The 13,850-nt window shown below is 41.7% G+C and overlaps 1 protein-coding gene across 16 annotated transcripts in view; it reads right to left on the bottom strand.

Moving 5' to 3' along the window:
• The window catches only part of LOC148030529 (protein CHROMATIN REMODELING 4-like), a 111,785-nt gene that overhangs the window by 66,509 nt on the left and 31,426 nt on the right, over window positions 1–13,850 (bottom strand). For 11 of the 16 annotated variants that reach the window (XM_087686884.1, XM_087686885.1, XM_087686878.1 and 8 more), the window contains 3 exons: window positions 10,605–11,074; window positions 10,233–10,334; window positions 9,618–10,076 (listed from right to left, as the gene is read on the bottom strand). In XM_087686884.1, the coding sequence (XP_087543010.1) occupies window positions 9,618–10,076; window positions 10,233–10,334; window positions 10,605–11,042 (999 nt within the window). In that variant the 5' untranslated portion in view covers window positions 11,043–11,074. Of the gene's footprint in view, window positions 1–9,617; window positions 10,077–10,232; window positions 10,335–10,604; window positions 11,075–12,460; window positions 12,562–13,850 lie in introns of all 16 variants that reach the window. The other 5 variants (XM_087686873.1, XM_087686876.1, XM_087686882.1 and 2 more) reach the window with 2 other exon arrangements.

The following is a 13,850-nucleotide window of genomic DNA, read 5'->3' as shown; positions in this document are numbered from 1 at the left end:
ATTTACTACGTCCCTTGCTATAAGATTTTCCTTTTTGCTATGATTTGCCCCCTAGTATGCAAAGCACTAGAAGACTTACTGGATGCATTGTTCTACCGATTCATTTCTTCCATGAGTAGAGCACTCTCTACATCAACATACAAAAGAATCGCATTAGAATTGCTCATAGCAATCCAAAGTGTATCCCAACTCTCTAGCAGAGTGCAAAGCAAGAACATAGCCTTAAATTCTTCATCAATCATGAACTTCAAGGCAACCAGCTGGCTGAAAATAGAGTTAAACTCACTCAAGTGAGTAGACATTTTTGTATCCTCTTTCATATGCAAATCCATAAGCTTTTTCAGCCAATAAACTTTGCTTGCGGCACTCTTCTGTGTATACAGTTTTTCCGATCGAGTCCAAATAGCATAGGCAAAATCCAAACCTTCAATGTTAAATAGCTCGATGGTTGAGCATGCAAGCACATTTAACTCATCCCAATCTTCCCGTTCTATATCTACGGGCTTTGCCCCTTTGTTCTTAATCGGCTTTGCCTGCTTCTTCTGCAACAAGATATTATAGCATTGTTTTCGCCAGATTGCAAAGTTATGTGCTCCTTCAAGCTTCTTAATATGCATGAGATTACTGTTGTCACTACTACCAGCCATGATTTTCAGCCCAAATGTGACCAAAAAATTCAGCAAATGCAGGTTCAAACTGCACACAAGTGACCAAGGTACAAGCAAGTACCAACCAGCAATAGATGACCACATAAAAGCATAAATTTCAGACCTGTAAATAAATTTTCAGAAGCACTAAACCTTGTGCTACAGCACTCAACTGATTACAACTGTTCCAAGGACAAATACATCACATTACATGACAACTCCCAAATTTTAACTGCCATTTCTGTTATACATGCACCCACGGGCACAAAATTTGACACGCGCGGTGAAAAGCCCCAAAATTTTTGTGCTCAAAGCATCAACCATACATCTGCACTATATCTGACATACATAGAATAGACCAATTTTGCCACAATAGAGCAATTTCAGCAAAACCCCCAAACTTTTCCAAGTGCTAGGTGCCCAAATTGCATGGAATTAAACCCGCATGTACATAAAATGACCAAACAATGCATAAATTTCACCCAAACAGCAAGAGCCCCAAATTGCACGGGGTCCAATGTGCATCAATGTCAAGAAATTGGGTAAATTCCAGCCCAATTCTTGCATGTACATGAAAAGACCCAAATGTCAGAGGCAAAATGTCACAAATTCCTGCAATTTCCGAGACAAATATCATTGTTGTGTCATTCCCTCTTTCAAATTCTTTGGGTGTCGTGTGTACACACACACTCCTAATCATAGCTGGATTTCCACATGTCGGTATGCAAATTTCCCACGTGGAAAAATTTGTTTCGAATGTGGGCCCTAAGATATGGAAAAATAAAACATACTTAAGTTCTTTTGGAAAAAAAAGATGGGAATGGGGAAAGTCTAGTAGACATGGGCCATGAAAGAAACAAGAGTGGAAGATTTCCGGGATATCATCCTTGACTTTTTCCCCCCATATAATTTGTTGTTACTTTTTGAACGTTGAAACTTTATGTTTTTATGAAACACGTGAACAACGAATGCGCCATTCTGTGACATTGTAATTTGTAATTATGATGCTTTGAAGTTTGATGTTGTGCTATTTCGAAGTTACTACTTTTAAATATTAAAAATATATATATAATCTTCTTTTAAAAGGTTTCTAAATATAAAATTAGGCCCACATATGATACTTCAATCATACTTTCATACTCATATGTGTATGCCATATTGAAACGTATAGTAAAAACTATGCTCCAAATGATAAGATAGGAAAGCTCACTCCCCATGCTAATCGCTTGATTTTTGTAGGTTATTCTTTTGAGGCAAAAGTCTATCATGTGTTTGATCCTCAAACGAACAATATGTCATTTTTAAAGAGGGTTATTGTATATAGCACTGCACCGGTCTTTGAGTTGATCCCTCCTTTCATATTGGAGACAATGCCATTTGAGCCGAGTTTGCTACCTAATCCTAACCTATAGAGTCTTCAACTGTAACATGCCGCCATTCTACTGCCAAAATGACGTCACCCCCCCCCCCTCCAATTTAAATAAAAACAAATTATTTTTTTTACTAACCTTTCTTTCCCCCCCCCCCCTCTATCACATCCGTCAATGGGTGGAGGGAGGGGGAGTTAAACTACAAGAGGAAAAGGGGAGTCGATATGAGGTTGAGGAGGCCATATTGATGATAACAGAGGGGAGGGGATAAATTCAGAAATAACGAAGGTGAAAGTAGAGGTGACTTGCAGTCAACGGGGGTAGAGGAGGAGACCACATATGATACTTCAATCATACTTTCATACTCGTATGTGTATGCCATATTGAAACGTATAGAAAAAACTATGCTCCAAATGATAAGATAGGAATGCTCACTCCCCATGCTAATCTATTGATTTTTGTAGGTTATTCTTTTGAGGCAAAAGTCTATCATGTGTTTGATCCTCAAACGAACAACATGTCATTTTTTAAGAGGGTTATTGTATATAGCACTGCACCGGTCTTTGAGTTGATCCCTCCTTTCATATTGGAGACAATGCCATTTGAGCCAGGTTTGCTACCTAATCCTAACCTATAGAGTCTTCAACTGTAACATGCCGCCGTTCTGCCACCAAAATGACGTCACCCCCCCTCCCCTTTCGGTTTCCACCATCATTGCCGTCATTTCTTCCCCCCCCCCCCCCCCCCCCCGCGGTCACCTCTGTCAGTGGGTGGCAGGAGAGGGAGTTAAACTACAAGAGGAAAAGGGGAGTCGATCTGAGGTTGAGGAGGCCATATTGATGATAACAGAGGGGAGGGAATGAATTCAAAAATAATGAACGTGAAAGTAGAGGTGACTTGCAGTCAACAGGGGTAGAGGAGGAGATCATAATCAGTGACGCGGCAGCAAAGGAGGCCAACGATATTAACAAGAAACCCCCCCTCCCCATCTTTACCCACCTCGCCCTTATAAAACCCCCCCCTCCTTGAGAGGGCGGATAAATTTTTCCTCTTCCTTTCCTCCCTACCTATTGCCCTTCCTTCCTTGTAAATCTCCCTCTTTCCTACACGGATACACTACTCGTCCCCTTCCCTTGCAGCCATCTTGTGAGAAAGAGGAAATAGGGGGAGAGGTAGTGAAGGAGAGTAAGAGAGAGAGAGGGAGAGAGTAAGAGAGAGGGAGAAAAGGCTCAAGATCAAACCCCTTCCTTGGGCAAAGGCTCGAGTACCATCTTTCCCCCATCGCGAGCCTCGTAACCTCTCCATCAATTGCCTCAAATTGACAAGGAGTCCGCGAAAGGCAAGACAAGGCGTAGGCAACTCCGGCACCAAGGAGTCCTTCGAAGGAAGCGAAGGCCGCCTCCAACTCCACAATGGCCCCAAAGCGTAAGCTCTCCCACGAGACTGGAAAAGCCATGACTACGGGGGAAGGGTCCGGAAAAGATGCCACTATCAACACGAATGGTTTATCCGGCGGAAACGCTAACCCAACTCTCCAAAACCAGGTACCACTACCATGTTAGAAACTGAAATCGAATATTTAAGCATAGGCATTATTAAAAATAAAGTCATGGCTCGTGTTGGATAGTTTGCATATTTTGAAAGGTAGCCGAAAAAGGGTTTAATAATCATGGAATGTCGAAAATAAATTGGGTATCTACGGGTGTAGCAAAAACAAGTCAAGAAATAAGATCTAACTTCCGCAGATGCATAATAGATGGTCAAGGTACATAAACATTCCGTCTAGATCAATTATACTCCATAGACCATTGTAGAGAATTAACTTGCATTTTCAAGGGATGCATGTACACTCGCATTTGAGTAATTAAGTTATACCTTTTGAGTTGCATAAATGTACTAGAAGGGATTTCTACGAATAGGGACCTCGCATCGCATTGACAACTTAGGGGAGACTTACATTGGGACTTGCATGGCATCATGAATAGCTTCAATTGCACCACATAATGGGGTATGCGTCTGAAAAGGTAGATTAGGATGCACACGTGAATTGTTGAGCACGTTTGAAAGGAATAGTTTGGTAAATGAGGTTCTAGCCGATAAGCGAAGCCAAGGTTTAGCTCGACCCACCTAGGACCCTAGTCACAAGATAAATCGGCTTGTCCTTACGACCATATTTTGACTTGAAGCCGACACGCTCGTTGGTCTCTACCCCAATAGCCAACCGCGATGAGCCCAAAACGCGCTTAGGTATATCATTTTCGGAATATATGAAACATCCCGAAACTAACACAAGGAAGCTCAAATGTAGTACCCACGAGGAAAATGACTACTCGCCAAACTACATTCGATGCTTGTAGCTATCTCAAAATGGTAAGTAGACTTGGCTTACGTTGCCTTGAAAAAAAGAGTAAACATAAGTATCCATTATCTTGAAGACGAGACCCTAAGGTGAACCTAAAACCCGATAGAGTTCTAAGGTAGGAAAAGATGATTACCAATTGATCCAACAAAACCCTAAACTACGATCTTAAGATGGGGGGGATCAAAGGATAGAAACCCAGGGAAGCCCTCATTTAAAACTATAGTGAAATTGCCCTACCCTAATACATAGTAGTGAGGTCAAGCAGAGGGTATTCCCCATCCCCCACGAAATAATGAAAAATGACGCCAAGGCAAGAATGATCAAGAAAGGCAACGTTAGCGTAAAAGATGAGGACTCCACCTTAGCAGATGTCTTGAGAGCACTCTCCTTCACTGTTTGTTTGTGCTTGTAAATCTAGGTTCAATGTCTGTGAAAGAAATGAATGACCCAAGCTCACAACGAGAAATTGAATAATGAATCAGGTTGAGTTCAAGGAGGGTGGGCCAAGCTACCCCCAGCTAGCCGCCAACCCTAGCCAAGGGAGTTCCAAATAACTATGACGAGAACGTGGACCGAACCCACCACGAGAGGTTTCTCCATAGATTAGTTTGAATGCAGGAGGACGCTTGGATGCCAAGGGGGGCTCTGGCTGTAAATTCCTTGCCTCAGAGTCCTACTCAAACAATCTACATGACTCGGGATAGGATCTCGAGGCCCTCTTACTAGTGCAAGAGCGGATACTTGGAGGAAATAAGACACATCCTCACAAATCGCAAAATCCGTCCCTTTTGGACAATACTTGTATTTCAGTTAAGATGATAATATAAAGTTTACTTTCAAAGAACTTGTCTGAACTGTTTTTGTGTCAGTGTCATAAATTGTGCAAACGAACCGTGTTTCTTAAAAGGCTTAATTAAGAAAGCTGTTTTTGAATGTCCCACATAAATGTGATAGGACCTAATTAGGTAACTAAAGAACGCCCATTGAGGAGAGCGGGTGGACGGAACCCATGACGGATCTGTCCTACAGAAGGGTAGTCCCAGAGAGCTAGGAGGCTTCTCACAAGGTTCTATAGACGAACGACCTTTAGGTAATATTAGATCAGAACCCAATTCATGCCGTTTTAGGGGACCAGAATGGAACTATGCCTTATGGGCAGAGAGAGTGAGCGATACATCCCTCTCGTTTTCCATTCTCTTTGAACCAAGTGCAGTATGGATCTGCTTCGGCTTGGGTATCCCTACGTAAAGTAGGATGTCTAGGACCCGAGGATAGAATGCAATCAGGAGACCTTAACCCCTAGGAACCCATATTTCAAGTCGATCCTAGTGGGTTCGGCTGCAAACGTTCCGTTGCAAGACGAACTCGGGAGACCCTAAGCGACAAACCCCAAAACATTCCATGGGAGTGCGGCCGACGACGCATATATTCATTTCTCGACGGGCCGCTAAAGCGTGCTTAGGTAGCCGAAGACAGGCACATTATATCAACACCCAACCCTCCTCTGAGAGACCTGTTACCTCAATGATACCAACAAACCATGTAGAATCCATGGATCCTTTCACTGGATTCCATCCCTAGGAGCCCTGAAAGATTTACTCAACTTGCACCTGGTGTATCATTTGTGTCTATCGTTACAACAGATTACATAGCACATTCAAAGCCAGAGAGTTTGCTAGAAACCCTAAAGCATCCTCGATAGCGAGAGGCCATGAAAAAGAAGCTTGTGAGAATGGACCAAAATGAGACTTAGACCTTGGTGGATCATTTAAGCCACACAAAATTCATCAAGACAGTGGATCTTTGGGACCAAATTGAAAGCTAACGAAAATTCAAATAAAAACAAGGCTCACCTTGTAGTGCAAGGTTTTCGACAGAAACATGGCATAGACTATGAGAAGATATTTGCACCTACTACATACTTGACATCATTCCGTTTATTGGTTATCTTCACTCCTAATCACAGTTGGCTAATCTATTAGATAGATGTCAAAAGTGTCTTTTAGAACGGTTATTTGGAAGAGGAACTCTATGTGGAGTAGCCTCTTGAATTTTTTTCTCAGGATCGAGAAGACAAGATCTTTCATTTGCAAGAAGCTCCTTATAGACTAAGGTAAGCACCGCATTCTTCATTTCAAAGGATGGATGAGTTCCTTGGGACTCGCGAATTTTTTTCTACCCCATATGACTTGAACTTATATGTTAAAATCACTTCAAAGAGGGTCAGCTACATTCTTCTATATGTTGATGATTTACTTATCACAAGCTCAAATTCTACTACCATTGCAAATATTAACGTCCAGCTTTCTTCTACTTTCGAGATAGCTGACGTTCGTCGATAGTATTTTTGTGTCTAGTAAAAGTACACTCTTCCATTAACAATATTGTATTAATCAAACCAGTCCTTGCATGCTATGTTTCTTTACTTAGTCAATATTTCAATGCATCTAAAATGTCACATTTGATTACCTACATGCATGTGTCGAGATATGTTCAATGTACTTTTTCTTATGGTCTGACTCATGGTGATGGTTTACTTTCGCATGGATACACTAATCAGACTAGGCTTTGGAGATCCCAATACCCAAGGGTCTCATGGGGGCTACATCTTTTTTTTAAAAACAACTCCCATTTCATGATCAACCCATTAGCAAGAAATGGCGATTGTTTCCACATCTAAGCAAGAGTATCAAACCCTCTTTGACAGAATCACAAAGGCTGTCTACTTGAGGGAACTATTGGTTGTTCTTCCTTCCTCGTGCAACTCTTCAATTGTCATCTACTACGACAACCAAAGTGCCATAGCACTAGCTAGTAACCCAAACATCATACTACGGAGGCTTAAACATTTTAGCTCCATCCTTCACTCTCAGACAAAGGTAAGGGCATTTCTCCTCTGGATGTGTCCCCTTCCCACAATATGGGCATTTAGGCTTCTTCAAGTCGAAGTCGAAGCCTAAAGAACTCTCTGGTCTTTTAGCCTTTGACTTTCCTTTCTTCTTCTTTCCCCCTTCTGAACCTGCAACAAAAGCTTTGGTGGAGGTGGATGCACTGTCTACCTCTTTGGCACACTCATCATGCTCCAAAACAAGCAGAGCAAGCTCCTCCCACAGAAGCTTCTCACGGATCCTCGATGTAAGAAGGCTGGTGTAGAAGACATCAAACCAAAGAGATAGCGACTAAGTCAAAAGAACCATAGCCATATCCTTTGAAGAGATCATCCTGCCAAGGGACGCAAGCTCATCCCTCATATCCTCCAACATGTTGATATGATCCTTCATAGAAGGAGAATCATCAGTAGTAGCGAGCATTCGTAATTTCTTCTCGCAAGTAATCCAATGGGCAAATACCTTCTAATGGTGCAAAGAAGGAAGCTTTGTCCACACTTCTACAACCTGCGCACATGCACTAGAATAGAATCTTGTAAGCTCATAAAGAGGAAAGATTGAGCTCTTGAACTGAGCCGATCCCATAAGGCTGCATAATCCATCAATGATCCAATTGTGGAATACTCCACTAGACGGGGTATAGAGTGGGTAACAAACTCCCAAAGATCGAAGGTCTTTTTGGGCAAAGAAGGGAGTACACACGCCTGTATAGAGGGTGCCATGGAAGGTATATGAAGGCCAATAGAACGGGCCTTCTGTGAAAGATAGAGAGAATGGGAAGGAGAGGATTCCCAAACAAACAGGCTAGGTGATCCATTCATTGCATGAACTAGCACAAAAATCTCTCCATCTCTCGAAGGAAGGGACAGAGACCTCATCCTCCAAATCAACAAAGAACAGGTCATAAGATATCTTCGAACATGCGATCTCCCAAAAAGTTGTGTGTGACAGAGAAACAATTGTCGCATGCCACCACGAGGCTATCCGCTGCACAAAAAAATGTCGCCCACAGTAGAAAATTGTCACCAAGGCTGATGAAGTTGTGGCCTGCAGAAATATGTGGACATCTGCACTAGGAAACGGACACCCGCAAAAACGCAAATTTGCGTTTTGGGAAAAACGCAAAAGTTGATGCCGCTTGATGCAAAAAAACTTCCGTCTTGTCCCTAGAGATTATCACCTAGCTGCATGGGGTGAAAACGGGCAGTAGACCACCTATTCAGGCTATAAACACAATAAACACAAAGCTGAAAATATGTGTTTTGGAAATCAAGCTACTCCTCCGTGATGAGAACCTTCTCTTTTGCAAGAAATCTCCAAACTCTATCCTCAATTAGGCTCTAATACCATGTGAGAGTGTGCAACAGAAGAGAAACATGAACATAGAGAGTAGAAAGAGAGAGAGAGAGAGAGAGAGAGAGAGAGAGAGAGAGGGAGAGAGGAAGATGAGGGAAGAATACTACACTAACTAAAGAAGAATGTTGATACAATGACGATGGACTGATCAGTCCCTACACGCCGCACATAGGGTCAGTGAGGGCACCACATCAGGCTGATGATAAAGGCAGCACCAGAGATGGAGGAAGATGACAAGAGTCAAAGTGTGCACTTGCTAGGTAAGAAGGAAGATAATGATATGAATGACTGCCAAGTGGGGAATGGCTATAAATAGCCACAAAACCCCTAAACTAGCCTACTGAAATCTGAAAATGCCATAAATGCTGGCTGACCGGTCGTGGCATCAGAAATGAGGAATCTCTATTCACTTCAAATGTTACAAACACCAGGCATTATTGAGGCAAATTTTAAAATGTGGCACGTCATTCAATGCCTCTAAAAAATAGAAGAAGAGGAAAGAGCGTTCTGTTCAACAGAAAGCACCAACGCACTAATCGTGAGAACTACATACTGTAACTGAAGGAGACACATACTAAGACCAGTGTGGAATTATGGCAAGACTGGCATCCTGAAGTGGTGTATGAATACTATTCAAACTGGACATTGGCATCTCTTCCAAGAGAATAGAATACCATGACATATACCTGGCCCTATACTATATTTTAAACGAGGAGATTTTATGCTAATGGGAGACTTCAATCAAGAGAGAACTGAATGCAACACTTACTTTCCATGGTAAGGACATTACTAGCTAGTGACAAAACGTTTACACTACATGTACTACTATTGAGTGAATTGCCTCAAAGGCAAGGCATTTTAGAAGAATAAGGGCAGATAAGTAATTAGAACTGTGATTCAATCAAAATGTACGACAGTACTTAGCAATCAAGAGTTCACCTACAAAGATAATGCTTTCAATGATAAAACTACATATAGCCATTAATCACCTCACCTTGCATTGTCTATTAGCAGTTATTAACTCCTCAGGTTCGGTAATATGACTGCTTCCTGCTTCCATACTTCCTTCTTTACAAGATAGTCTACATGGGCTTGAATCTTTCACAGCTAGATCAGGACTCTTCTGATCAACTTCAGAGTGTATAAAGCTGCTTAGTTGGGTATACTCGACCTTTTCACACTCCCCATTATCTACCTTTGATTTTTTGGAATTCTTCTTCCTTGAGCTTTCTTTCCTTTTCTGATGCAGATGCACAACTGCAATGGATCTTTCATCTGCTTCAGCTTTCTTGATGTGCTTTGGGCATTCCTTTTGATTAAGAAGAGACCCGCATTCTTCAGAACGTCTACTTGATCTTGCTTTCTTAGTGGTAGAGGGTAATTGAGTTGAAATTATTGGACTTGATATTTGACCACGGCATACAGGACAGTGCCATTTTCCAGGAGGCGTGCGCTGGAAAACATTCAGAACACAAATACAGCACTATTCAAATCCAAACAGTGCCAAGTTTAAGGTAATCCATAAACGAATGATGGGAAAAGAGGAACAAAGGCAGATACAATTTCCTGAAAAGCAAATAACACCTGCAATTAAAATGAGCGGTCTAACCTTCAAAGGTGGATCCAGACATTCCAGGTGATATGTGCGAGGACATTTGTCACAGCAAAGCAAGTTGCCACCAATGTCGCATACTACACATTCAAAAAAGTACTGCAGACAGGAGTGTTAAAATCTTGTATTTTACAAATTTAGACTTTGCTAAAACACAAAAGTTCTCAAAACAGAAACAGAGTCACAAGTCAAGATTCTCAAGATCAAGTTTCAGAGGCTTTTGAGTTTTCACCCAGGTGTCTGTTGGGAATTTCAATTAAACCACAAGGATCTTAACATCCCTTGTTAAAACACATCAAAGTATTTGAGAGGTATCCTCTGAGTACTAATTTCAAGCAATATGATTAGAACTATGAAAGTTCAACTTACCCCGTCAGCTCCTCTAGTCTTCTCACATAGATTACTGACATCGCAAACACTCTCCTTTGCACCTTCCAGTTCCTTGCTAGAGCTCTTTTCATATTGTGAGGACGATGTTCTTCTCCTTTTTCTAGGATGTTGTGGCTGCACCTGAGTTGACTCCGATGAAACCCCTCCAGAGGCAAAACCCCTCCTTTTTCTACATGCAGTGCTCCCTCTCTTCCTTTTGCATCTCGTGGTCACCTGTAAGGATTTCAAGTCTTTCTTTGGAGCATCTTGTTTGCTCCTAAGTTTACTGCAGAAATCACTGGGTGTTTTTTTCTCTCTCTCTTTTACAATATCAGTCTTGCTGCTTGTGTCTGCCTTTCTCAAACGAGATAGGGTAGATTTTGTTGTCATTGTGAGTCTATTCTCACGACCTTTGCTTGCTTCTATTACTGCAGCCATGAGTTTCTACACATTTATCGAAGGCAACTGCTCTGCAAGGACACTACAAAACTTCAGAAAGCTCTAGAATGTTTGAAGTTGTGCACAAAAATACTGACTTTTACCAGTGCAACTAAGATGACCAAACACAAGATTAAATTTTAAAAACTCTTCAGCGTACACAACTTGTGTGGGTTATTTTGTCACTTCAGCAGGATTCAACAAAAAAGCATTGCCAATAAAGATTGAAACCAGATAGCACAACCAGCCATACAGACTTCAAGCCATCACTGCAGTTTTTGCTTGACATGTGACGTGCACACATCACTAAGATATTCAACTCCTCATGACCTGTATATTAAACCACATGCTCCAGTTCTAGTCATACACTGCATTTGCAAAACGAAATTAGTTCCCCCTCACACATCCATGGGTTATCAACTTGCACAATAACTGGTCTCTTGCAACATTATCCAACTGTTGATGCACATAAAACTCATCCGTAAGTCAGAAAACCACTGAATCCCTCATCTCCTGTTACCTCAAGGTTCCGGCTGGCTCCTGATTGTAAATTCTTTATGTACAATGTTATAGTTAACAGGATACTTTTTATAATAAAACTGAATACAGACTTGAATTTCACACATTTATAGTGTGCTAACCAGCAAACCGATGCAACTAAGCATTTCACCCACAATCCATTCAATAACCTATGCTTTGACATTTTCCTCTTTTCCAGCAGTGCTCTGCTATATAATGTCACTGTTATCTTAATAACTTCTTAAAATAACTCATATAGTTTTCTTAAAGGCTTACCTTGAACACCAAGGGATATACCATGCCACCAAACTGGCTTCCTATGGCCATTCCTTTTTAGAGAAACCTTATTGGTTCAATACAGTTTTTAGACAGAGATTCCCCATTTGTTGAGAGGGCACTACTATAGCAGCTGGTTAGCAGTGTGATACACAGCTAGTGGCTTATCTAACTGCACTTCTTCCTCTGGCCAACAACGTGAACAATAGGGCATATTGCTTGCACCTATTGCACTCGAGTAACACAGTGATAACTGTAAGTTGTAAAGAGGAGAATACAGTAATATGCCAACAGCATTTGTCACACGAGTCACAAGCCATGAGCTCACAGATGCATTGAAACTTAGATGCACATGCTTTACTGGCATTCAATCACATATTACCCTAAATGTTACATGAATTTTGTGAAAGACTGTTGCTCTGTTGCACAGTTCTAGGTGAGCTTAGAACGTGTGTTAGATGCACTTTTATGATAATTGAAACATGCATGATATGTAACAGTACATACTGACAAAAAAGGGCAGCATCAGGCTACAAATTCATCAGGCACATTGCCAGCAAGTTTCGATTTTTGTCCAGCCTTTAAAATCAACCTAGCAGTCAGATAGGACAGCCAGTCATCACCTTTAACTCAGCTTTACCACACAGCTGCCACTGGCAGCTCTTGTTGCATGCCCCATCCAGAGGGTATGCAGAAGTCAAAGCAAGCTCCAGTCACTGTATTTCTGTGAGAATGCACAAATGAACAGAAGCATGAAGGATAAAGCATAAACACAAGCAGTGAGAGATGAACACAAAAACTCAGAATGAAAAAGCAATCAAATCCATTAAGGGAAGCATGAGATGAATATTAGAAGAGCAAAGCACGCAACGGAATAATGAAAGACACAAGATCGATAAAAGAGACAATGTGCAAGATGTAACCAGGAATAGCAATCCACTATGACAAGAATACAATGGTTCAGCATCAGCTCAACACTCCACAAGCTCCCTCTCTCCACACCAAGGATCTGCAAGTACATGAATGGATGGGTAATGGACTGTGGCCACACTCCCTCCTTTTATAGGAAAAAATAAAGGAGTTGTCCTACCACAAAATAGGCTGACCAATTACCAAATAAAGAATAAAGAGAGTGCCCACAAATAAGGCCATGGGGGTTGTGAACCTGTGATATGACTACTTTTAACACCCTCTCTTAGAGCATAGGTGAATAAGCAATGAATAAGAACATCAAGGATGCACCGTGGATACTCCAGCAATGTGCACTCCGCTAGATGCGCCTTGGTAAGTAACCACCCTGAAGAAGAAGTCCAAATGCTATAATCCCTCTCTAAAAGTAAAGTAGTCAAGCTAGCCACCTAGCACCTGCTGTAGCCACACAAGCTCCATGATAAGCTCACCGTGACACCAAGATTCCTCCACTAGAGCATCAGCATGCCCTTCAGATCCCCTCACGCGAGACCACACAAACACATCATGTCACTTATCCCAACATGAACTTGGCACCGGACACGCCAATCCAAGGTTTGGATCGCCAAAAGATGTGAACTCGATGATACACAACAAATCCACCAATAACAAAAGAGCATCAGCATGCCCTAAACCCTCACTTGCCCCTTTGGCTAGAAGCATGTCAGGGCATGCAATATCCCTAAAGCCGAGAAGAACCATCCACTCAAGCCATCGGTAAGCTCTAAGTTAACCAAGATGATATAAACATACACGCAATCTTGTGCTCCGCCCAAGCACAACCATGAGATCCACATGAAGTAGCAACATGTATTTTGAATCTTCCTTCTCTTCATATGTGACACTATATCACACAATTCTGCCTCTTCACCTTCATGTACATGACTGCCATTGTGCCACATCATGATGGGAGTAGAGACTTCAAAGGCTGAACAAGATAGTGAATCTCACAATCACAAGGAAGCCTGTACGATCATAATGAAGTGAAATGAGAAAGAAGAGTACTTGCATGTTCCCTCAGTCACGAGAAAGTAGCAAAGGGAG

The sequence above is a fragment of the Lygodium microphyllum genome, chromosome 10 (genome assembly GCF_053477565.2).
Source record: "Lygodium microphyllum isolate KBCC chromosome 10, Lygodium_microphyllum_v1.1.10, whole genome shotgun sequence".
NCBI lineage: Eukaryota > Viridiplantae > Streptophyta > Polypodiopsida > Schizaeales > Lygodiaceae > Lygodium > Lygodium microphyllum.
Note: the sequence above shows the minus strand (reverse complement) of the source record. Positions and strands in the feature narration are given on the sequence as shown.